Source organism: Atractosteus spatula, chromosome 7 (genome assembly GCF_055471065.1).
Source record: "Atractosteus spatula isolate fAtrSpa1 chromosome 7, fAtrSpa1.hap1, whole genome shotgun sequence".
NCBI classification, from domain to species: domain Eukaryota; kingdom Metazoa; phylum Chordata; class Actinopteri; order Semionotiformes; family Lepisosteidae; genus Atractosteus; species Atractosteus spatula.
The window spans coordinates 18,170,957-18,196,835 of NC_142712.1; the positions used below are offsets into that span (position 1 = coordinate 18,170,957).

General features: G+C 38.8%; 2 protein-coding genes across 2 annotated transcripts in view; one reads left to right on the plus strand and one right to left on the minus strand.

Moving 5' to 3' along the window:
• The window catches only part of rb1 (retinoblastoma 1), a 94,907-nt gene that overhangs the window by 20,486 nt on the left and 48,542 nt on the right, over positions 1-25,879 (plus strand). The window contains exons 11-17 of the mRNA XM_088920177.1: positions 461-538; positions 2,580-2,667; positions 4,033-4,149; positions 6,961-7,017; positions 7,126-7,157; positions 7,266-7,342; positions 9,813-10,015. Coding sequence (XP_088776303.1) covers positions 461-538; positions 2,580-2,667; positions 4,033-4,149; positions 6,961-7,017; positions 7,126-7,157; positions 7,266-7,342; positions 9,813-10,015 — 652 coding nt within the window. The remainder of the gene's footprint in view (positions 1-460; positions 539-2,579; positions 2,668-4,032; positions 4,150-6,960; positions 7,018-7,125; positions 7,158-7,265; positions 7,343-9,812; positions 10,016-25,879) is intronic.
• Positions 15,817-16,761, minus strand: LOC148830680 (lysophosphatidic acid receptor 6). The gene has a single exon (XM_088920181.1). The coding sequence runs from the start codon at positions 16,759-16,761 to the stop codon at positions 15,817-15,819; it is 945 nt and encodes a 314-aa protein (XP_088776307.1).

Below are 25,879 nucleotides of genomic sequence, written 5' to 3' on the forward strand. Positions count from 1 at the left end.
TCCTGCTTTTTGTGCCTTGGTTTTAATTGAAAAATGGTAAAGTGTGTTGCTGCTGTCTGTTACAATGGTGCACAGGTGATTTAAAGCCTGCCATCAAATGAAAAAAGGGACCTGCAGCAATTAGTTTTTACAGAAATTTAAATCCTAACCAATCGAGAATATCGGGTAACAAACTGTGGTCATGTACACATCTAAGCCTGGATTTTGCATGCTTTTGTACTTTTCAGCAACAGCAAGAGTGAGTTTTGCATAACTAGTCCAGACATTAAGTATAGTTATCTCTTTGCTGTTAATTTGTGCAGATGGCAAACCCATTTATAAAGATCCAAAAACACTGCTGTAGCCCAATTCTAGATTTAAAAAGAAACATTGTTCTTTCATTGCAACTTGTTCAGAACAAAAACGTGTTTTCACTGTCTCATTCCACAGGAGCCTGATGGTATCTATTTTTTTCCCACAGGTCACAGCTGGAGCGAACGCCCAGAAAAAATCCTTTGGAGGAGGAGATACTCCCCATCCCACCACAGACTCCAGTCAGGTGTGCGCGCGTGCCAGGCTCAGTGACTGCTTGTTTCACTGATCTGTTCTTCCAACGTGTTCTTGTACAAAAATTCATTCACTGTCATATGGGAGTTTAATTGCTTCATTGGTACTGTAGGAAGTACTATAATGAGAAAAAACTTTTCTAAGTGAGGAAATTGTCCCAAACTGCATTTCAGCACATTGCCCATGGTAAAGTATTCTATATTTCAAGATAATGTTGCATTTTCTCTAATTTTGCTTTTACCTGTACCACACTTGGCTTTAACCTTGTCTTAATATGTTAAACTGATGCCACTCAAATGCCACATATAAAAATCCCAGGTTATTTCTCTAAATGAGTAGGGGTGTAACACTGGCGTCCTGGCCACATTTCCCATTGGCCCTTATCAATCATGGCCTCCTAATAATCCCCATCTATGAATTGGCTTCATTACTCTGCTCTCCTCCCCACTGATAGCTGATGTGTGGGGAGTGTTCTGGCGCACTGTGGCTGCTGTCGCATTATACAGGTGGGGCTGCACATTGGTGGTGGTGGAGGGGAGTCCCCATTACCTGTAAAGCGCTTTGAGTGGAGTGTCCAGAAAAGTGCTACCTGTATATAAGTATAAGCAATTATTATTATTAAATTAAATTGAACACACATTGTTTTACAGTAATTACTCATCAGTTTGCATTAGTTATGTGAATACGCTCAGTTGTGTTAATGCACAGGGCCATAAAATAAGTTAATCCAGTGCTAGTGACCAAGCAGTGGTTCTCAATTTTTAGAGAGCTGCAAGACTAGAGATGCTGTTATCTGTGCCAGGATCTTTGGTGAAGTGGGCACCAATGCATCTTGCTGGGCACCTCAACTTGTCAAAAGAGTTGTTGCTAGAAAGTCGAAACTGCATTTAAAATCATGAGGAAAATAGCAGTGGTGAAAACAATAGCTGTGTAATTTGCCCTAAAAAATGTTCTTGCTTTTACCATTGGCCAAAATATTAGGAATCCTCCAGTCAAATGAGCAGTCTTGCATTGGGTTGTTGGCTTGACTTGTATAAACTTTTCTCCTGCTTGAGAAGAATAAGAAGCAATATTTCAGAATCTTGTAGAACGCCACTTCTCGTCGAATGTGTGGGGTTTGTTAGTATGCTCATGCTTAGGAGCACATGCAGATAATGAGGTAGAGAACATGATCAAAAAGAGTTGCGTTAGCGGGTGAGTTTTAAGTAGGCTCTGTAGGCTATGAGACCCAGGCTATTTAGGCCCAGTGTAGGACTGGGACAGTGGAGCTGCATAGGGATTATTCCAACACAGTTCCTGCCCACAGTTTTAAAATATTTGTTGATGCCACAAGCAGCAGTTCTGACCAGATGTTCCATCTCATACAAATTGCAATGTTCCGTTTCCATTTCAGTTGTTCAGCTTGCTGTGATAAAGCTGTAAATTGCAGGCTTTGAATTGCAGGTTTTTTTTGTTCTTATTTTAAATTAAAGTGAACAAGTGAGAGGAAGTGACAATGAGATATTTTTAAGTTAGGTACTGTACGTTATCAGGCATGTGTGGAATGGTTGCAATAATACTCTCCTGTAATAGATGTTTTAGTTCTCTCAAAATTAACCACCTCACTGCCACAACATGTATAAAATTGATCAGCTTTTGCATCTGTGAGAAAAACTGACTTCGGAGATTAGCCCACAAACCTGGTTATGATTACTGTAAATGCCAAGAAATGTATTTAAAGCTGAAGTATATGACACATGAATAATTCTGAGACTAGCTGTGGTTTATGACCATTTATTCGATGGCCAAACATTATTTTTACAACCTTTTATTACATCAGTGCTTGCAATTGCAGTGTCCAGCTAATATTGATGTTTCCAAAAGGAATGGATCATCCCTTCTGTTTCAACAGCTGTTGAGTTGGGGGACATCTGCATTTCATTTTGACTTTACAGTATTTTTATTGAAGTGAACAAACAGCCTGATAGCTGATGGTGTGTTTGCTCTGAAGAAACCTGATTATGGGTGCTGTTGTGTTAACCTTGTCTCCACAGAGCTGCCATGAACTCCATTCAACAGCTGAAGGTCATCCTCAACTCCGCCAGTGACTGGCCATCAGAAAACCTTGTAAAGTACTTCAGTGTAAGTGAATGTACTGCACTGTTGGCCTAGTGGGAGGAGCATTGTTTTGTTCTGCTGTTACTTTGCCAGTTTTCAGCCTTTGAAAGCAAGGAACACACCCAGCACTCACCTTACCATTTGCAGGCCCAACATTTTGGCATGTGCCTGCTTTTCTATTAATGATTCATCAGCCAACAAAATGTTATCTGTTGTTGAAGCTTATATCCTCTGAGACTTCACTACCAGATATGGTTATACAGGAAGCAGATTGAGAACTTACTGGCATTTTATTTGCCAACTTTTATCTGATTAAATGGCATGTAGAGGCGCTGGACAGATACCCTTACTTCTGAGGTAGTTTTTACAAGTTGCATCTTCCAGATAGTATTGGCTAAGAATGGGTACATTTTTTGTTGGCATTAGTCTAGTGTAACATCATATCTTTAATATGTTTGTAGTATCTTTCTTAATAACCCTTGCCTAAGAGTGTTACATTTGTTTTCAGTGGTTCAGGTGGGTAGCTGCGTCAGCATGCGTAGGCTGCAAAGGAACAAGTAATAGGTTTATTCCATGCTGAAAAAAAGAAGAAAGAGAACACAACGTTTTGGCCTTGGAGCCTTCTTCAGGTGTGCACCTGAAGAAGGCTCCACGGCCGAAACGTTGTGTTCTCTTTCTTCTTTTTTTCAGCATGGAATAAACCTATTACTTGTTCCTTTGTTTTCAGTGTCCTAGCTGGGATTTAATGTTCCTGCTTGTTTCCAAAGTGTAATTTGTAGATAACTGTGGCATCGGTAAGAACATACACTAGATGTTTATCATTCTGAAGTTATAAAAGCTAAATTGACGATCCTGTTTTTCCATAATCATTCTATCCATCATCTGTCTGTTACATTCTGATGGTATGTTTGTTTCCCAATTAATGATGAAAAATTTAAAAGTAGCTGAACCAGAAAATCACCCAATGATGCTACTATTACCTGGTTTGATAGTGTGCGTGCTTTAAAAGCAGGTAGTTAAGGGCTTTTTCCTAAAGGAGAGTTAGGCCTATTGAGGAGTGAGTGGCTTCATTTTTGTTTTCCTTAGGAGAAGATGGAAATAATGTGTTGGGAGTTTTTTTGTTGTACATAATTCTATCAGTTTTGCAAGCACATTTTCAGAAATGTTTGCATTTGACCAAAGTAATATCTGAGAATATTAATTGAATGGGAGGCTTTCCCTTTATTCTTGTCTGGTGCATGTTATGACTAGTCTTGTAATCTTAAAGTGTTAACTACTTTCATAATTGCCATTCTAGCTTTGATCCTAAGAAATCAAGTATAATCAATTATTTCATTCTTTGAACACTTTCAGTTTAATTTGGATTGTTATACATTTTTTCTGCCCCAGAACTGTACAGTGAATCCCTCTGAGGAGATCACCGAGAGGGTGGTGAATATGAGAGAACTCTTCATCGATAGGTTTGCTCGCGCCGTGGGGCAACAATGCATTGAAATCGGATCACAGGTAAATGATCTTGTGGGGTTCCTTTTGAAATGGGAAGTGTTCTTCAGCTGTTATTAAAGTTAAGTAACACCTTACATTTGAGCACAGTCATACTGGAGATATTTAGGAAGCTTTAAACAGTATGGAAATCTGCTGATGTTTTTTTACCATCTCAAAACCTGGCATTTCAACTGTTGCTGCCCTTGCATGGTAACATGCTTGATGACAAATCTCTCAATAGCTTGGCTGCATGCCGTGTGCATGGTACATATGCAGCTGTACACAATATAAATTTGTATCGGAAAAATAACTTAGGTCTCACCAATGCCCCTTCACCCATGGACTCCGTCAAAGGTGAAACCTAGAGCAGTTGAATACTGACCTACTGTACTCATTTAAGTTCTTCATTTAAAAATTTGATGTGAAACATGTAAAGGTTTATTCCATGCTGGAAAGATAAAAGAAAAGATATGCAACGTTTCGGCTGTGTAGCCTTCTCTGGGAGTGAGAGAGAGGAAAGTCCGCAGCTGTTAAAGCATTGGAGAACAAAAGCCGGGAGTGGAGAGGAGGCGGGAGCAGGAGAGGAGCAGAGTGGTGTGATGTTGAGAGATGTGAAGTCAAAACCTGCAAATTAATAGAGAGGATTAGAAGGAAATGAGTCTGTCGTTGAGAGAGGGGGCAAGGTGTGATCCTAGTTTCAGCATAATTTTGGTTTCAGATGTCTTTCTGCAATAGGAGTTCTGAAACCCCTCTTTGAGAACACAGACTGAGAGATCAGTATGATAATGGCTGTTAACATGAAATGGGGAAACAATGGACTTTGAGAGATCTTTGATCCTCACAGCCCAAACATGTTCCCTGAAGCAGTCACCCAGTCCCATTCCTGTTTTACCAATATGGATAGGTGGGGATTTTGTGCAAGAGATGTAGTAAATAAGGTTGCTGGAGATGCAAGATATCATCTGAGTGATCTGGAAGTGTCCAGAGGGGCCTTGACTGAGTGTGGTATTGAATATATATTTACAGGTGATGCAGCAAGTTCTGTTGCAGGAGAAAGTGCCTGGTGTGGATGATTGCTGGTGGTGGTCAAGGGAGCTGTGAGCAAGAAGGTTATGCAGATTAGGTGGTCAGCAATATGAGATTGAGACAGTCAGAAAAAAGGGAACCAGTGGAGATATCATCATGTAAGATAGGGAAGTTGTCATTAATGGTCCTGGGAATAGAAAGGGTGGTTGGGAAGCACCAATGGAATGGGGTTGTGAGGCCGGGAGTTCCTAATTAAATTGAAGATCCAAGGGTTGTTTTTGCCTGGGTTAAGGCATAACATGGGTAGAGTATCCTCTGTTGATGAAAAAAGATTGCATTTTGAGGGATTGGTTTTGGAAATCCATGCTATCACTGCAAACTCATCGGAGCCTGAGGAACTGTGAAAAGAGGAGAGAATTTTTAGTACGTGTGGGGTGAAATAAGCTGTACAGGAGATAGCTGTGTGAATCTGTGGGATTGTAATAGACAGAAGGAGAGTCATGCATGGTTAATGGATAAGTTTGTCCAGAAATGGGAGACTAGTGGAAGATGTTAACTGTGTTCTTGAGGAATGGGTGGAAGTTGGTGGGGTGATGCAGGAATTGCTCAGGCTGGTCGTTAGAGCATGTTGTGGTACCAACGCAGTCATGGATGTATTGCCTGTAGAGGTCAGGGATAAAGCCAGTGTAGGAGGCGCAGAAGCATTCTTCTACCCAGCTGACAAAGATATAAGCATATCTGGGTTCCATCCTGGTGCACATATCAACTCCACTAACCTGCTGATAAAGGTTATTGAATGAGAAAGCATTCACTGTGAGGAACAATTCCACAAGACCTACAAGAGTGTGGGTGGATGGATCAAGCACTGTACGTTTGTCCAGCTTGTGCCTGAGGGCTGTATGGCCATCATTGTGGTCATATCCTTTAAGGAATTATATAACGACGACATCTTTAAAGGAATAGGGGGTGGTCTTGGAACAGATCACTATGAAGAGACGTAATACCAGTTTGGTGAGAGAAGGGGGCAGGTAGCATGGACAGGAGGAGAGCGAATAACGAAGAGATCTAGAAAAAGATTTCGCTTAAGGCATAGTGGGTCACAGCAGAAGTGGACTGAAGTAGTGATAGTGAAACACTGTTTGAAGCTCTTCTCATTGTCACTTGTCTAGTGCTCTAATCCACAGTCCAGCAGTGTGAAGGCCATAGGAAAGCAGAATGAATGAGATAAAACTAGTGCAGAATATAGCTGAAATGTTAATGACAAATCATTCTTGTTACACCATTAGCTAAAATCAAAATCATTGGCTTTTTTTTCTAGAGGCATCAACAGTGGAACATTTAGAAAATACTAAATGTGTGAATAAATGTGACATGTTTTCTTGGCATTCTTACATGATTTTGCTCGGTGGTGCTGTTAATACTACTATATAACATTTTTGAATTTTGTAAGCAAGAGCCATTATCCATTTTGTAAATCTTTTTGACGTTTTTCCGATTTCATCAGGAATATGGATACATTTGGACAACAGTCTTGCAATGGAAGTGCTCTGGTGTCCTGTATATATAGAAATGTGAATAATTATTTAATTTTATTAGGATATGAGAGTGGAGTTATATTCTAAAGGGTTTTTTATTATATTTAATTGATGCTTGAATGTAACTAGAACTGAGTGCTACAGAAATTAACATTTATCCTTTGTGTATCACTTGCACACTCATTTATATTGAACCTCTTGAATACTACGTAATTCATCTTTTTCTAAATGTAAAAATAAACACATTTCCTGTTTTTCTTTTTCTGACCAGAGATTTGTACTTGGTGTTCGGTTATACTACAGAGTGATGGAATCCATGCTTAGATCTGTAAGTGGGTTTATTTATTAAAATGGTGGGATACTTTCTTGTTATTCTGTTGTTTTTCTTTTAAAAAATTTTCAAATCACCCTAGCATCTTTTTTCCATCTTCCTTAGGAGGAAGAACGTCTGTCTATACAAAATTTTAGGTAAGTGTAAAACTTAGCTTTTCTGAAGTTAAGTATAAAATGTAAAATGGGGATGGATTTGTCATTTTGTGCAGTTAGTGACATTCTCGTATCCATATTAATTTTCAGCAAGCTCCTCAGCAATGCAGATTTCCACACCTCTCTGTTGGCCTGTGCTTTGGAAGTTGTCATGGCTACTTACGACTGTAAGTTTTTTTTCTCTCTTACACAGTTGGGTTCTGATTACTTTGACTTCCCCCAAAGTGATTTTTAACATCTCATAAAAGAAAGCACCTCTCAGTAAATCAGATTTCAAAAAAAAAAACTTTACTGCACATTATTTTCCCTTTTACAGTGACAACTATCAACTGATAAACACTTTGAAGCTGTTTCTTGCAATAGGAACCAAGCATAAAGCTTGGTTTCTGCACTTTATTTTACTTTATTAAACATACTTGTCACCTCTGATAAAGACCTACAGTGGTGTAAAGAAATTTTGCCCCCTTCCTGAATTCTTTTTTTGCATGTTTGTCACACTGAAATGTTTCAGATCATCAAACAAATTTGAAATATTAGACAAAGATAACACAAGTAAACACAAAATGCAGTTTTTAAATGAAGGTTTTTATTATTAAGGGAAAAAAAAATCCAAACCTACATGGCCCTGTGTGAAAAAGTGATTGCCCCCCCTGTTAAAACATAAATCAACTGTGGTTTATCACATCTTTGGAAAGCTGAGTTCAATTTCTCTAGCCACACCCAGGCCTGATTACTGCCACACCTGTTCTCAATCAAGAAATCACTTAAATAGGACCTGCCTGACAAGGTGATGTAGACCAAAAGATCCTCAAAAGCTATACATCATGCTGCGATCCAAACAAATTCAGGAACAAATGAGAAACAGAGTAATTGAGATTTATCAGTCTGGAAAAGGTTATAAAGCCATTTCTAAAGCTTTGGGACTCCAGCGTACCACAGTGAGAGCCATTATCCACAAATGGCGAAAACATGGAACAGTGGTGAACCTTCCCAGGAGTGGCCGGCCGACCAAAATTACCCCAAGAGCGCAGCAATGACTCATCCAAGAGGTCACAAAAAACCCCACAACAACATCCAAAGAACTGCAGGCTTCACTTGCCTCAGTTAAGGTCGGTGTTCATGACTCCACCATAAGAAAGAGACTGGGCAAAAATGGCCTGCATGGCAGAGTTCCAAGACGAAAACCACTGCTGAGCAAAAAAAACATAAAGGCTCGTCTCAGTTTTGCCAGAAAACATCTTGATGATCCCCAAGACTTTTGGGAAAATACTCTGTGGACTGACGAGACAAAAGTTGAACTTTTTGGAAGGTGTGTGTCCCATTACATCTGGCGTAAAAGTAACACAGCATTTCAGAAAAGGAACATCATACCAACAGTAAAATATGGTGGTGGTAGTGTGATGGTCTGGGGCTGTTTTGCTGCTTCAGGACCTGGAAGACTTGCTGTGGTAAATGGAACCATGAATTCTGCTGTCTACCAAAAAATCTTGAAGGAGAATGTCCGGCCATCTGTTCGTGACCTCAAGCTGAAGCGTACTTGGGTTCTGCAGCAGGACAATGATCCAAAACACACCAGCAAGTCCACCTCTGAATGGCTTAAGAAAAACAAAATGAAGACTTTGGAGTGGCCTAGTCAAAGTCCTGACCTGAATCCGATTGAGATGTTGTGGCATGACCTTAAAAAAGCAGTTAAGGCTCAAAAACCCTCCAATGTGGCTGAATTACAACAATTCTGCAAAGATGAGTGGGCTAAAATTCCTCCACAGCGCTGTAAAAGACTCATTGCCAGTTATCGCAAACGCGTGATTGCAGTTGTTGCTGCTAAGGGTGGCCCAACCAGTTATTAGGTTTAGGGGGCAATCACTTTTTAAACACAGGGCCATGTAGGTTTGGATTTTTTTTTCCCTTAATAATAAAAACCTTCATTTAAAAACTGCATTTTGTGTTTACTTGTGTTATCTTTGTCTAATATTTCAATTTGTTTGATGATCTGAAACATTTCAGTGTGACAAACATGCAAAAAAAAAAAAGAAATCAGGAAGGGGGCAAACACGTTTTCACACCACTGTATACACTACCTACCACAGAAGATAAACTTTTACCCAGAAGTGTATGTCTACTTTTCCTGTTATTACAATTCTTCAGTATCCTGTTGTGTTAAGGTACTGTATCTGCAGCTTTTTTTCTGATGGTGACTTAGTTTCTCAGTACATGATGTTCATCTGCCTTATTCAGCAAAAACAAAAAAGTAGTTCAAGGAAAGTCGGAAATGTGCAAGATGAAATATGGCAGTATATAAAATAGTATCGGTATGGAGAGATTTTATCATGTATGATAAAGTGTAAACCTTAAAAAACCATTGTATGCAGTTGAGTTAATAATGCCAGGTTTCACTTATTTCCTAGACTAACTTTGATACAACTTTCAGAAAAGAAAAGGTTTATCTTGGTGGTTAGTTTACTCAGATTTTTGTTTTTTAATGCTTATCAAAAATGTGGAAAACCTTAAGGTACTCTCCACTGCATGCTTTTTGTGATCATTTTTTTTACAGTTTTGTAGGTTAATGGCAGAGATCAAGTTTCTTTCTAAACAAGGTGGCAGATTCATTAGTGGGTCTTTTTTTTGTCCCTCCACCAGGGAGCACTTTCAAGAGCAGCAGCAGCTCATCGGAGACAGACCTGTCCTTCCCCTGGATCCTGGATGTCTTCCAGCTGAAGGCCTTCGACTTCTACAAGGTGATTGAGAGCTTCATCAAGGCGGAGCCCAGCCTGACGCGGGAGATGATCAAGCATCTTGAGCGCTGCGAGCACCTCATCATGGAGAGCATCGCCTGGAGATCGGTAGGCACTGGGGAGAGGGGGCAGCAGCGTGGGCTCTCTGGGCCGATTTTATTAACCGTTCCGTAGAGAACATGTGCATGACAGAGGAGAGTTGACACTAAAGCACAGGCGTCTGGTTTGCATAGCCAGCCGGGTCTTGATGTGGACAATTGGGTAACGTTGACTGTTGCTTGTACCACATGCATGGAAGTGCTGTGAGACAACCTGACCTCTAGGACTGATGATGAGGCTTAAATACTTATTCTATGATCTGATTTTTTTTTAAGTTTGTGAAATAATCACATGGTAAAGAGGAAAAAGTGGGTTTTGCAATACCACATTGAGGAAGAAAGCATGACATTTCTATTTCATTATAGTTTTCTTGTAAATAAAGCATGTGTATAGTTTCCTGGGAAAACCTGGGATTATACTTTTGTAACAGTATGGTTTTGTGGAGATCACTCTTACCACTGGATGAAAGATGCAGGATTTTTTTTCCCTTATTCCCAGTAAACCTGAAAATGGAACTCGCAAACAATAGGAATATTAAACCCTCAGCTTCTACCATGTTTTTGTTCAGGGTGAAATCAATTATTAGGTGATTCTGTAGTTTCCCAATTTGAGTTTGTGCTTATGAGATGTCTTTTAGTGTCACCCTGGCACTGAAACTTCATAAATAGTATTTCAATTCCTCTCCTTCTGCCAGCTAGGTAGCACAGCACAATGTATTAACTCCAGAGCTTGTTTAACAGGTGACAGACCCTAGTTTGTGACATGGCTACATTATGATTTGTTATCATGCATTATAAGCATCATGCTACTATTGTCTTTGCACAGCCTGTTATTAACAAATAACAAATTATACATATCAAATTCATGGTTAAATTTACCAGTCATTCTTAGCCTTACAAATATTTAAATAAAAGATATGTTGATCTGGTTGGAGCATACTAAAATTGTTTGCTTAGTAATAGCCTTTTCCCCATTTACCCAGTTTAAATTTACCCATGTGTGCATTTAACTTGTTTTATCTTTTCCTGTTTTAAATGATAGAAGGAAACATTTTGCAGATACAGGCATTAAATACTGAAGAAAAACACTGCAATATGTGAATGATAATCTTCTATTTACATGCAGGTTTCTGAATCATGTTAGCAAACGTTTATTCACAAGTGTGGTAAGACTTTTTTGTGTTTACTTATAAATTTAATTTACGACAGCATTTACATTAGGTATGTTTTTTATGGGGCTCAGGTAAAATGAAATCTTACTTCTAAAAACCATTGACATTTCTTATCTGCAAAATACTCAAAAACAGTATTCTTTAGACATCGAAGATTTGCTGTTTCTGTGTCTCCTTAAACTAAATGTGCACTATAATGACTGCACACACCTCTTTTAATTTCAAAAGAAAAGCTTAAGACCTTGACTGGTTTCTAATAATAACTATAACTGACACAAAGGAAGAAACTTTCTTGTTTCACTTTTCAGCTTCAATATGAAAAGAAGACAGCTGTTTCTGGTTCCCTTATGGTGACATTGTTCATGACCTGTCTTTCTTTATAAGAACAATGTCAAAGGTAAAGCAGAAGTTTTATTTCTGTAAAAAAGTACATAGGCATGTTCCTTCCTGGTTGGAGACTGGACTATACTGTTTTAGTGAAATAAGTAGCAGATGGCAGACTTTGTGATCTCTGAAGGTGGTTTTATCAAAGGTTATGAAGTGATGTATTTTTTTAGAGCTGGGCATCTCTCTCTGGTTCACTAGTCTACCAGACTACCTCACTAACCAGTATAGATTTTTGAAACGCAAGGTATTTTAAAATCCATACACATTTTTTGTGACATTCAAAGCCCTTGTATCCTAAGTTTTTAAAGATTAAGTTTTAGCCATTTAATTTTTGAAATGGTATTGGAATTATTGACTGGTGGAGGCCACAGGGAATGGGGTAGATTACCTGGAGCCAAGGTGATGAATATTTAACTTGGCAGACAAGTAGTTTCAGCACTTCTACCACTGATCATTTTTTTTGCCCTTCTGTGCTAATGCTGTATCGTTACCGAGATACTTTACCCTGTACTTACTGGAATAACTTAACATCTTGAAAGAACAGCTGTTAATTTTCAATTCACCACCCTTTTAAGCTGAAAAGAGAAGAAATCTCAGACATATTGGTATGATTTGATGAGTGTATTGTAGCAGAAGTTTTTTGAGGACGTTTTGAGGAAACCATCCTCAGATATACCTTCAGATAATGGAAGCTGTTAGCAATATTTTCTGTTCTTGCACATTTGAAATATTACGAGAACAGTTCATTTTGCTAGGCGCGAAGACCTTGAAAAGTTGTCAAAGCTGCTTTGCATCTGAGTTTCTTAAATAAACATTCATGTTTCCTGTGATAAATCTTATCAAAACCAGAACATTTCCCACGTACAAAGACAGCCAAATCATAAATGAGGCCAACTTCTGACGTGGTATAAGTCAAAATGAAGCTGGTCAAAATCCACTCATTAAAAAATGCAATGCAAAATGGTTTATGTAATGATCTTGTTTCTCTTATAAATCAAGTGATTGATATTTCCCATATCTGAGCTGTGTTTTGTTACATTTTTAAAGAAATGACTTGTTAGAGACTTGATACCATTTAGAATTGGCTCATCCCTGTTTCTTCCATGGCTTTTTTTGTACACAGTAAATAATTTTAGAATTACAATTACATTTGAGGCCCTTGTGGCTAATAACCGCAAAGTTGTTAAAATTAGGAAGAACATTTTTTCTGTTGCTTGCATGGGTATTTCACTTAAGCTATACCAAAATACATGAAATATTTAATAAAACAGCTGACTGAAGTGAACTTTGAACATGTGCTGTTGTAGAATGATATAAAACAGTATTTCCATGGACTGTAATAAAACTTGCAAAAATTAAAATGAAAGAAACTGGAAATGACCATTTTGTCCCAGTAAGGGAAACCAGTTGATTTCTGTGGTCTAAGGCTTTTTTCTGTATTTTTAACTGCTTTGTACACTCATGTATTATATTATATCTTGTTTCCTTGATTTAGATACTATATTCATTATAGTATACGAGTTCAGACTCATAAGAGTAATGTAAATGTAAAAACTGTCCTTACATGTAAATTTTATAACTTTGCTGGATTGTTGAGGGAAAATGGAGGGTTTGAGATCCCTTTTGCAAATCAGGAAATGAATTGTTTGTTTTGCTATGCAAGTACTATCTTCCCTTATCATCACACTACTGATATACAAAAGTGAAGACAGGACGTATAAATGCTTTCCTCAGATCCTAGTGTGGGGTTCACATGAATACCGGAGGAAGTATCAGTTTTCCTTTCACAATGGTCTTTTCTGAATGGGCCTCCTCTCCCTGTAGCCTGTAGGTTTCCAAACCACAATATAATCCTGTGCTTTCTCTTTCACATTGATACATTATCTTTGCTACCAACCATGTACATATTGCCTTTTTCACTGTTTCTTTGAACGTCTTATTGAATAGCAGAAGAAACACATTTGAACTGCCATTTCTGATCTGTACAAGATCTTTATCAGCAGTGTTAAAGTACCTTTACAGGCCACTTTAGATGGATCAAATTTGAGTTGGTCTTGTGTAAATACATAGTCATACTGCTGAAGAATAAAAGACTGAAGAGGAAATCCCTATCAGTTCTTAAAAGAAGCTTTAAACATTGGGACAGAAATTATTTTCTTTTTCTTTTCCTGGTTATGAGAAGTGGTAGGATTTGATCCTGACAAGTACCACCTCTGTGAGAAACATTCAAACTCATGTTTATGCTGCCATTTTTTAGAATGCAATTGATCCTGATTAGACTGTTAGTGTTCCTCTCTTAATGCCTGTTTGTTCTCATTTGGAATCACCCAATTTATATTATACCTACCTAGCCGGTAATATTTCCTGACTTGGCTTAAGGCTACAATCCTCACAGCTTCAACCATGAGAGAATTAGGAAGTATACATATTCCTCCTATCCACCAACCTTTTGTTTTTTTAGTACATGAGAAGCAACACAGCCTCATACTGGAGATTCAGTGCCAATTGGAAGAGAGGTACATCCCTCAAAAACTGGACCACAAAACTTAAAGTTCCTAACAGTCCATGGGTCTCTATATATTAAGAGCTGAGAAAGCCTTGGCCAGTTATTGCAATCCTGTCCTCAGTGGTGCTCTACCTGTTTGCCACATCTTGAGTAACTGATCATATTCAGTTAATGATATAATCCAGGCTTGAACCTGCGACAGCTGGATTATAACGCGGATGATAAAATAGGGCTTAACATTGTAGCAATACTTTGAGTTGATGTGGTTCAGTCATACCTGTGCAAACTAATTAAGCAAACACAATTAGGATTTAGTGCAGGGAGTTTGTTTTTGGGAAACTTTTACAAAGCACTGATTAGACAAACTAATGTGATTGCTAAAAGAAAGATGGCATTTATCGATATGCTTGCTTGGTCTGAGGAATGACTGCTTGACCATGTGGGCAAATCAAAACTCCCTGCAGTTAATCTGCTATCAGTGGTGCTAGTGATGTTGAAGGGGTATTAATGTGAAGAATGCTGTGAAATTGTTTGAAGACCCTGTTTATACCATGGAGGACTGGTAACAGGTGAAAACTGGGGTTTATTCTTTTTACTAACTTTTATGATTTTCAAATCGTGTCAAGTAGTAGCACGAAATTCAGGTGTTTACTACTAGTTTATTTTTTTATTTGTACTTAGTAAAATTAATTGGATTTACTTTGTAAATTGATGAATGACAATAAGGAAATTGAGCTAACTAATCAACATTATAAATAATTGAAGATAGCAGTTAGTGGTGGTGCAATGCTAAACAATTGTACTAGATAGTATCTAGTCAAGCAGTACCTACACTTATACAAAACAGAAGAAGCCTGTGATTAATGCAAACAAGTGTACAACAATTATACATAACCCACCTTTCACATCTCCATGTATGTTAAAAGAATGCACCACAGGTTCAGGAAGAACTTTCCCACACAAGTCAAATCCAGTCATTTGAACATCCACATTCAACAGAAACTATATGATTCCTTCATGAGTTTTGAGCTGAACTCAATGGAAGATCCACAGGTGGATGCTGCACATTGGTGGTGGTGGAGGGGAGTCCCCATTACCTGTAAAGCGCTTTGAGTGGAGTGTCCAGAAAAGCCTTATATAAGTGTAAGCAATTATTAATTATTAATAATTATTATTATTACAGGTAGAACTTGGAACCTTTTCGAGATCTTGTCATTCCTTGATTTATAATGTGGGAAGTTTATCATTTGTAGTCCATGAACAAGTGCACTTTGTATTCCTTGTTGGACTGCAGAAATTTATTTTCACCAAGATTTTGTTCTTATTTTCTTTGGTATCTTGATTCCTGAGTTCTTCTCATCAGGTGATGGCCGAGTTTTCATTTAGAGACAGTTCACAAGGATGAGTGTTTCCTAGGGTTTTGATGCTTCCCAAAAATCACAGAGTTGCTGTGTAGTATGGGAAAGAAGGTGTCAGTTTTCAGAGGTTATCTTTGTGGCTCACTTGAGGTAGCTTGGCAGTTCAGTGTTGAAAGTGTCCTTAGCTACGCTATGCTTTTCCTGTCAGATCAAGTCCCTTGATCTGTACCTTTGAAGCTTATTTGCAAAGGACTTCAGTTGGTTGGTAAGTGTAGAAGACGTCCTGGGCCACAAATTCTCTTCTCTATCTTGTTGGGGTAAGGAAGAAATTTCAACAAAGCTACAGGGAAAAAAAAAAGGTACCATATTTGCAGTATCCCAGTTCAGCTCACTGGCTGCCAGTGCTGGTGGCAGAATCCTTGTGAAACATCTTGCTGGAGAAGTAGTAGATGAGAGGATTCAGGCAGCAGTTGGAGCTAGCCAGGACAAGGACCACGGGGTGTAGTGCCTGGCTGGCCTTGGCTAGGAGGCAGTTGGGCAGTAGCTGCACCTTGGTGAGGGTATACCAGAAGAGGTTGAAATGGTAAGGAGCAAAGCAGAGGAGGAAGATGGCCACCACCCAGTAAATGACTGTCAAGGTTCGCCGCTTGCGCAGATGAGGTCGGCGGTGATCCCAGTGAGGGCGACGCAGCACGTGCAGGATGCTGCAGTAACTGAAGAGCAGCAGGAGCATGGGCAGCAGAAATGCAGCCTCCACAAGGAGGAGGATGCCCACGATGAAGAGGCGGTTGCGGCTAGACGATGGGTCCAGCAGGCAGGGCTGGTGGAGCAGGGCTACAGCCGTGTGTAGGAAGGGGAGGGAAATGCTGAGGGCTAACACCAGGCACCAAATCCCTGCACTTGTTCCCCTAGCGGTACGCACACTCCTCCACCGCTTGTTGAAGGGGTAGACCACAGCAAAGTAGCGGTCTACCCCGATGCACACCAAGAAGAAGATACCTCCGTAGAGGCTGATGTATTTAAGTGTGAAAGTCAGCTGGCAGAAAGTGCCCCCCGGCATCCAGTTCTGGGAAGAGTGGTGGTGGTAGTAGATCCTCAGGGGAAGGGACACCACAAAGAAGAGGTCTGCCACAGACAGGTTAACCATGTAGACTGCGGTGCTATTGAGCGTCTTCGATGAAGCCCAGAACCTTTGCAGCGCCAAGGTGTTGCTCCCCAAACCAAAGATAAATATGATGCTGTATGTGACTTGGTAGAAGGTGTAGCGGTAGCTGGTATCCAGGGTGCAGTTGGCAGGAGCTGAGGCCAGGCTCTGGTTTTGGAGCTCCATCATTAGGTCTCATCTGTCAGGAGAGCAGAGCATTTTATTGCAGTATGTGTGTCTTGATTGTGTGCCTGTAAAGACTGAGGAACAGGCAGATATATTTGGAAAGGCAATTTCAAAACCGCCTCCATTAATAATGATTTCTGCAAATAGAACCACATATGATGCACCCTCAATGCCAGTTGCTTTTTAATGTTTTTTTCATTACTTCAAATATTTGCACTGTATATGGCCTTTGCAGTCAGGGGGAAAAATGGATTTTTGCTCAGACACCCTCAGTCTGTTTGCTTTTGGAAGCCACAGAGCTAAGCAGACACTTCTCCCGCCCTTTCTGTATTTCGCCTGCTGAAAAACGCTTGAAAATCACCAGCGTTTTTATGAAGAGGAAACAACCACCTACAACCTCTCTTGTCTGGAGAACGCGGCATTGAATAAAACAACTGGATTAGAATTTCATATACTGTACGCTGGCATCAGAGCACGTATTTAATAAGTATCAATAGGAATTCTTGTGAGGTGAGCTATATGTTTATATTGGAATGAAAATTAAAATCAAGGAAGTGTTGTGGTAGGGAGAATTAACCCTTTTAATTTTATTTAATTTTTAATGTTTTGCTCAATTAGGTGACTGAGGCAGTATGCTGTAAAGTACTGGATAATTTTTGTGCTCTGCAAAGGCTTAGAAAGTTTAATTTCATTTAAAAAATGTTCAGCAAGTGTCAGTGAAAACTGGAAAGCATTACAAAGCAAAAACAGATTTTTCAAGTTCATTTGATAATGGTGTCCCTGTGTGAGAGCAAGTATTTTTGTAATTTCATGTTTTTTTTCTCCTTCCTACTACAGTGATATATACCTGAGCTTAAATCAAGGACAGTTTTTGTAATGATACATGTGCAAGCAACGGTTTATCATGCAGCTGTATTTATCTTCTTTTGCCCCTTCTGAACTGTTGCCTTCACATTTAGTGTGGCAGAACTACTTCATGGCTTCTTAAGCAGTGGCATACAGGAAGTTCACAGCAACCGTCAGACTTTTTATCAAAACCACAGTAAAAGATCTAAACCAAACCAGAAGTGCAAGTTATTTAAATTGACAATTTTATCGGTGTGTAAAGAGACCTGATCAAATGTGGAATTATAAAAAAAATAGCATTACCTGTACCCTATTTTCTTGCTTTTTGTCCTTCTGTTAACACTGAAGACAAACTGTAGACCTTGTGCGACAAATGTTTTTTTTCCAGTTTTAGGTTTTACAGCTCCATAAAACCTACTCATGTAACTTGATTTTCTAAACCCTAATATATTCTAAGGGGGTAGTAAAAAGGTGAAGATTTCACAGATTCCTTATAAGGGTTCTTTTTCAGGCTCCTGCAGTGAGTTAATGTCACATAAAGTAGTTGTTGGATGGTGGTGAAGAGAGTTTAGATTAGCTATTTTACTGATGGAGAGAAGCTGGTGCTTTGTTGAAATTGTAGACTTCATAGCCTTAGAAATGCAGTCTAGCTCAAAGGTTAATTTATCTTAATATTGTTGTTCATTTAGTCTAAATGCAACATTATGCTTGCTGATTAGAAAACCACTGTTTTCTTAAGGCAGTAAAATGTTGCTTTTTCTGATTTTCTCATTGCAAATGTTGGAACTTACTAGGGAAAATGTCTTGTGCTTCCATAATTATGCTTAATAAATCAGTTGACCCCAGGTCAATTATAAGGTAATAGAAAGTAGAGTGTGAGTGTATGGAGAAGCTTATTTTAAATTAGTACATATTTATATGGTGTGATGTTTAACAGCCAACCAACTGCAGCATGGCTTCTGTAGAAACAGTGGGAGCAACGGAAGCTGTAGTTTTATCAGTATAAAAATCTGAGGCCTTTGTGGTTACAAGGAATCACACAGTGAATTTTCTTCTTACATTTATATTGTTAAGGCTCAATTTATCTGTAATGGTTAAGAAATAGTTCCAGCTAGGTGGCATCTCTAGCTTTTTAAATGGCTTTTGTATAGAACAGTTTACCTCCGGCACTGATTTCTAACCACATCTTCTTGGCACTAGTGCTTTGTAATGCTTTGTAGTCGGGTGAATGCAGTAACTTACAATGAGATAGAAAGGTCAGTGTCTATGGGGATGTTTAGTTAGAAAAATCTGTTTTCTGGTAGTTTTGTTTTTAATAAGTAGGCATGATATAGCTTTAATGGATGGTAGAACTGAAAAGATAGGTCAACAATGGGTGAATTTAATTATCTCAGTTGAATTTAATGATCTTATATGATGATTATACTGTTATATTAATAACTTATTTTACCAGTACTTCTTCAGATTTCACCAGAGTGAAATAATGTTTGCATTCTCCCTTGAGTTGGTTCCAGGTCACTATTATTTTCCAGTTTACTGCCAGATTCCTGTCTAGAATTCTATTGTATTTTCTTGTGACTCATTTTCCGCTTTCCACTCCCTCATTTATGTCTTGAATTTCAGAGTTATTTTCACCCCGTTGGTAAGCATGGCATTGTCTGTCATGAATGACAAATTATTCTTTAGCTTTTCAAAAATGTATATCTGAGTGCCTTTTTACTTCTATTCACTTAGTGTCAAGCTTAAAAATAGTCATAAAACAGACATTTAAATACAAACTGTAAATTGCTATTGTAGAGAGCTTGCACAATATGTTGCATCAAAAAATCTAAGGTTTGTTTCTATTTATTTATTTAAAATATTACTCCTGAAATGAAAAGAGTAACATAAAGTAGACTCACCAACATTTAATAAGGTTTTTATGTGCAGAGTTCTTCAAGCGTGAATTGAAGTGATACTTTGTTGTCTGTTTTTTTATGTTGGTTTTCCTTGTGTGGTTCTGCTCATTTTTATAAGCCCCCGTCTTGTTGATCAGCCCAGTGCTTTATGAATCTGTATCAGTGGTGGAGAAAAATTTTAGAGCTGTCATCTGCCGAGTAAGTCCAGCTGGTCATGCACACTGAGCTGCAGAAAGGTCACTACTCCTCTGTCCACTCCACTGTTCACATCAGGATCATACAGGGGATTTGTTAATGGGCAGGCAAAAGTAAACCTGCAAGATTTATTAGAAAGCAGCCTCAAATGACTCAACACTAATCCCCATCTCAAAAAACTAGGTCCTTCTGTCACTATGGATTCCCAGTGGTTTTCCTTTGGTCAAATCAAAGTGTATATACATATGGCCAGCAGCCATATCACTCTGCAACTCACAACTGGCAACCCACTGAAGCTAAGCAGGTGTGAGCCTGGTCAGTACCTGGATGGGAGACCTCCTGGGAAAAACTAAGGTTGCTGCTGGAAGAGGTGTTAGTGGGCCAGCAGGGGGCGCTCACCCTGCGGTCCATGTGGATCCTAATGCCCCAGTATAGTGACTGGGACACTAGACTGTAAACAGGCGCCATCGTTCGGATGAGATGTAAAACCATTAAAAATCCCAGGTTATTTCTCTAATAGAGTAGGGGTGTAACCCTGCCATCCTGGCCAAATTTCCTATTGGCCCTTATCATCATGGCCTCCTAATAATCCTCATCTATGAATTGGCTTCATTACTCTGCTCTCCTCCCCACTGATAGCTGATGTGTGGGGAGCATTCTGGCGCACTATGGCTGCCGTCGCATTATACAGGTGGATGCCGCACATTGGTGTAGGTGGCGGGGAGTCCCCATTACCTGTAAAGCGCTTTGAGTGGAGTGTCCAGAAAAGCGCTATATAAGTGTAAGCAATTATTATTATTGTATAACTGGTTGTAGATACCAAACTTGCCATAGTTATTTCTCTCAAACTACAGTTCTGTCACCGAGCTGTTTCTCCAAGATAAACTGTACATGTGTAAAATTTATAATTTGTACTCCATAACGGCACTTTGTATTCCTTGTTGGACTGCAGAAATTTCTTTTCAACAAGCTCATGTCTTGTAGAAGTACAGAAGTTTTGCTTTAGTTTTTTTATCTTGAAAATTACTTATCTAAACTGATTTATTTTTGTAGCCCTTCAGTTGGTAGATGTCTATACTGCATTTTTTAGACTTTATAGGCATTGCTAATCAAGGAATGATAAGAATGTGTTGGCTACATAGGGTAGTAGGCTGCTTAATATTTGCAGAATTTAGAGAATAGTGAATGTCAGTTTGTTTCCTAAAAGTTATTGAAAATGATACAGCTTGGGTTTTCATCTTCCGGTGTGATTTTATGCAAGCTTGTAACTGTGGAATTTGTGGGCTGGCTTTTTGAGAGCTTTTCAAAAAAACTCTGAGCTGACCAAGGAAAGCTGCATGTCATTACGTACTGCATATTGCAGGCAGACACCTGGTCTTGTACATACTGTATACCTCTTTTTCTTCAGTGCAATGTGTAATTTACACTTTTAACATGCCCTTTCCTTGCAGAATTCATTCATTGCTAGGCTTAGTTTAGGGATTTGCTGTATGTTCTTGGGTGGTGTTTTACATCACAGATGTGTATAGTTTTCTTTGTGAAGTCTCTTGATTTCTTTTTCTTTTCATTTTTATTGGAGCAGCGCAGTCTCTAGAAATAATACTAAACCTTGGGTGGTGAAAACCACATACTGTACACCCATCTCCACCCATGATTACATGGGAATCACAGAGAGTATATAAATAAGTATTATACTGTATATTATGTTCCACAATTAGAGGAATTAATGGGAGTGCATCCTTTTGTGTGTAGGTTAGCTAAATTGCTTTAGTTTTTTTCTCAGGCAGGTATCTGTTAAACTGTTTTTCACCGCTTAGCTGGCTTTTAGAAAGTGGGACTTTGCATCTGGCATGGCCACCCATGGAGACTCTCTACTAAAACCTACACTGCAGCCATAAAACTTTTACACAGCTCTAATTGTTTTCCACCTTAATCATGTTAACACACTAATCACATTAGATTTTAAACCCTCCTTTAAGTCCGTGGGAAAGTGCATATTTCTTTAAATGTTCTACATTACTTTTATTAATAAGGCTTCTAAGTGTGAATTCTCATTGTTACACATATAATATCACAGATTTAACAAATATTTAGCAAAATGACAAGTATATAGTTGTGGCTATCAAGTATACAGTATGACTCTTTTTATGTAGTCCACTGTCTTCATTGCAGGGTAAGTTATTTCGATGTTACTGTACATATGAAACATTTTAAAATTTGCTTTCGGCTCTTAAAACGTTGAATGGGACTTGTAGTCCATATCAACTCTGCCAATTTCAATTCCAAGAGCAATGAAACTTCCCTTATTTAGCTATGTCATCATCTCTGTAAAAGAAAGAAAACACTTTACTGTGGGAGTGTTTGATAAATTATCATTACTGTTTAGCTGTTTAGTCAGAAATAAGGGAGAGAATGCTTAATAAACAAGTTTAAGAGAGATTGTGCATCTGTATTTTGACATTGTTAGAGCAATAGATTATTTTTTAAACCAAAATTTAAAATCTGAATAGGTCAACTAAAGTCCGAACGAGCAATCGGATTGCTGGTTTTCGTTGCATCTGAGCCATTAATCACTTGTGCCGATTCATGTCTTTAAATCAAAGACTGACCTGGACTGGGATTGAGTGGGGATTGTAGCTTTTTCTTGTGAAATATTCTCTGTAAAAAATACCAGATAGTTTTATAGTTTTATAGAACTCGAAGACATAAGTCTAAGACATAAGTCATAATATAGCTTTTATTGTAGGAAACCAAGCAATAGGTTTAGTCAATATGCATTGAAATTTTACCACAAAGTAGTAAAGCAATGCAAAGATCCCATTCAGTTAAGTGAGTAGCAGTTCCCCTCTATCCTTTTTAGACCTTAAAATCTTCTGTCTCAATAGCTGCTGTTCCATGGTCTCAGAAGTGTTCTTCAAACCTCAAAACTCAGCTCAGAGACCTTAGTGTCTTCTGGCTTTCATTGCAATTGCACTTGAGCTCTTAGCTTGATTAATTGGAATGCTTTCCTCTGGTCCTATCAAGGGTGCTATCCCTGGAATGAGTTGCATACTTTAGGTTCACAACTAGGTTTGTTAGACAAAAGTCAATGTCTAACAGAAAATAATTAACACTGAACCACTGCAGGAACTGAACATGAAGCCCTACTCTGCCGTTCAGCTTTTTAAAATCGTACTATGACCGACCCTATGACTTGCTTATCTCCAGTGACTCTTGAAAAGTAATGAAACATTGTTTTCTGTCAAAATTAAGACCTCTGCAGCATTATTAAAACCTGACTATCAACAGTAGCTGATACAGGGTAGACTTTTTAAATATACATGTTGCGAAACCAATGTTTTTCATTACTTTGGGTGGCTGTAATGCCCTTCAGCGGTTGGAACCAAAAGCCAGTTGATATTTTTATTTTTCAAATCCTGATCATTATCACGGTTGTCTAATGATCAGTTTGTATACAGAATTTGAAAGCATTTAACATGGAATTCCATGCCTAACCGCATTGGAAAAATAACTGGTTTTATTGGCAGCCTTTGTACTTTGAAGAAATTAAATGATTGTCATTGATCTTGGAAGCTCTAGTGCCCAGTATTGACCTCTGAGAAGTGCTCTTGAAATCTGTAGATCATACTTTAGGTGACATTTGTTTAAATTAAACATTGCAGACCACACCAGAGTGCCAAAGACTTCCTCTCACTCTTTCGTTATGCTGACATTCGGTTATCTGTATCCTATTTTAAACAGTGTGTTGATGAGTAAATTAATATATGTAAAAGGTCATTCCAGAGTGTACAACATGATTTACTTAAAGTTCAAAGTTATAAAGTTTGCTTTTATTTTTTTCATGAACTTTCTTCATAATTAGCTTTTTTAGCGCAACAAAATGAATATGGAGTTAAAACTAGAATTACTGTCAAGTTAATAGTGCTGTCTAGATTCACTAGTAATACTTTGTTTTCCTTCTACACATACAATTTCATCAAAGGCTTGTTTGCGATTGTATTAGATTAACTCAGAAAAAGTTGTCTTATTTATGTATTACATATTTCCTCTTCTCTTTCATTAGCACCCATCATAAATATTCTTGGTATCCACACACACCACTTCTCATGCTGGGAATTCAGCCAGTCAGCCAGTGAAGATCCTTTACTCTTTCTCACAGACCACTGCTAAGCCATTTTAGCAGCATTGTTGATGTTCTTTACAGTACCTGTAAACAGTGCACAGTTATTTAATCTTTGGTGGTACAGGAAGATACCATGATCATTTTTTTCATATAGCAAAAACAAACATGAATGCAAATGTCAAACCTGTCAGTCAACAGTTTGTTCTAATGGCAATAGAAACCAAAACATAACCTGAAAATATGGTGCTGTCTCCTGCTGGGGAATTTGCTGCATTGTTTTTGGCCTTTCACTTTGTCAAATTCCATGAGCTTGAGGCACAGTATAGATCACAGATTTATTGCAGCAAAAATGCACTACAGTATCTGTGAAAGAACAAAAATCTTCCTTCTCAAAATCTGAGAGCACGAAAACAGTGTATACTAGCATGAACAGAATTTTTATCCAGTCCATAAAGGCGATTCCTTTAGTACGTTGGCACACCAATTAATACCACATTTTTCAGCCCACACAGAAGGGCTATTGCAGACATCGCATTCTCTTACATCTTCGTTACAGTCACAGTTTAACTTTATTCCATGCACACCAACTGGCTCAGAGTTGGTCAAGACTTGCAGTTATGACATTGCCATCTCTTAATTCTGAACCATCTTTATGAAATGACTTACTGGCAATATAGCTAAATCACACATACTGTACCAAAATGGTACTTAAGTATCAGTTATGAGGTTTCAAGACTTAAATGTGTGAAAAGGACTTTGTTTACACCATTTGAACTGTGAGATAGGCAACCAGTATGTAAGTTAGAACATACCACGTCAGTCATATTAAAGGGAACCACATTTAATAATTGGTATAATTGCTAATAATAATTGGACACTGGACACTCCACTCAAAGCGCTTTACAGGTAATGGGGACTCCCCTCCACCAATGTGCAGCATCCACCTGGATGATGCGATGGCCAGAACGCTCCCCACACATCAGCTATCAGTGGGGAGGAGAGCAGAGTAATGAAGCCAATTCATAGATGGGATTTATTAGGAGGCCATGATTGGTAAGGGCCAATGGGAAATTTGGCCAGGACGCCGGGGTTACACCCCTACTCTTTTCGCGAAACGACCTTGGAGTTTTAATGACCACAGAGAGTCAGAATCTCGGTTTTACGTCTCATCCGAAGGACAGCACCTGTTTACAGTATATTGTCCCCATCACTATACTGGGGCATTAGGTGAGCCTCCCCTGCAGGCCCCACTAACACCTCTTCCAGCAGCAACCTTAGTTTTTCCCAGGAGGTCTCCCATCCAGGTACTGACCAGGCTCACACCTGCTTAGCTTCAGTGGGTTGTCAGTTGTGAGTTGCAGAGTGATATGGCTGCTGGTCAAGACATTTCTTCAACATTCAGGGTGAGCCCTCTAAGTTATCTGATAGATTTTGCTGTCTGTACCCAGCAAGTGGTGGTTTTTATATCCAAAACCATTTTCAGGTGAAATGTTCTACTTGAAATGAGTGTTTGGCAAAATGCTGTCTCTGCGCTCTTCCCTCATAACCTCCTCTCTGGCATTGATAAAACTTGGCAGTGTGTTGATAATACTTGCTCTTAGCTGCAGTTATTCCTTTTTTCCAGAACATGTTTTCACTTGCAAACGAAATAGAGAAAACTAGTTTGGCAACTGTTTTTTCAGTGCATGTCGTGAAGTTTTGTTTTTTTTTTCCCCCCAAGATGTGCCTACACTCACACACAGCCAGTTTCCTTTGCTTTGGTTAACATGCCTTTCCAACCTCCTCTTCACTGCCCAAAAAATGAGCCCAGCAAACTGAGCTCGTTAGATTGTCAGCCCATGTCTTGTGCAGGTTTCGGGTTCACTTCTCTCGGGGCTGGTTGTGAGAAGGTATGAGCCCACAGTTATTTAAAAAATGCAGGACTGTAAGCAAGGCTGACCTTGGGTGTGACCTCTATAAAAGGCAGTAGTGAACTGGACACTAGCTTATCGGCTCAAGGGGAGTCCTAATTGAAGCAAGCTGGCCAAGGGGCACAGGGAATGTTGGGAGGTATTCAGAC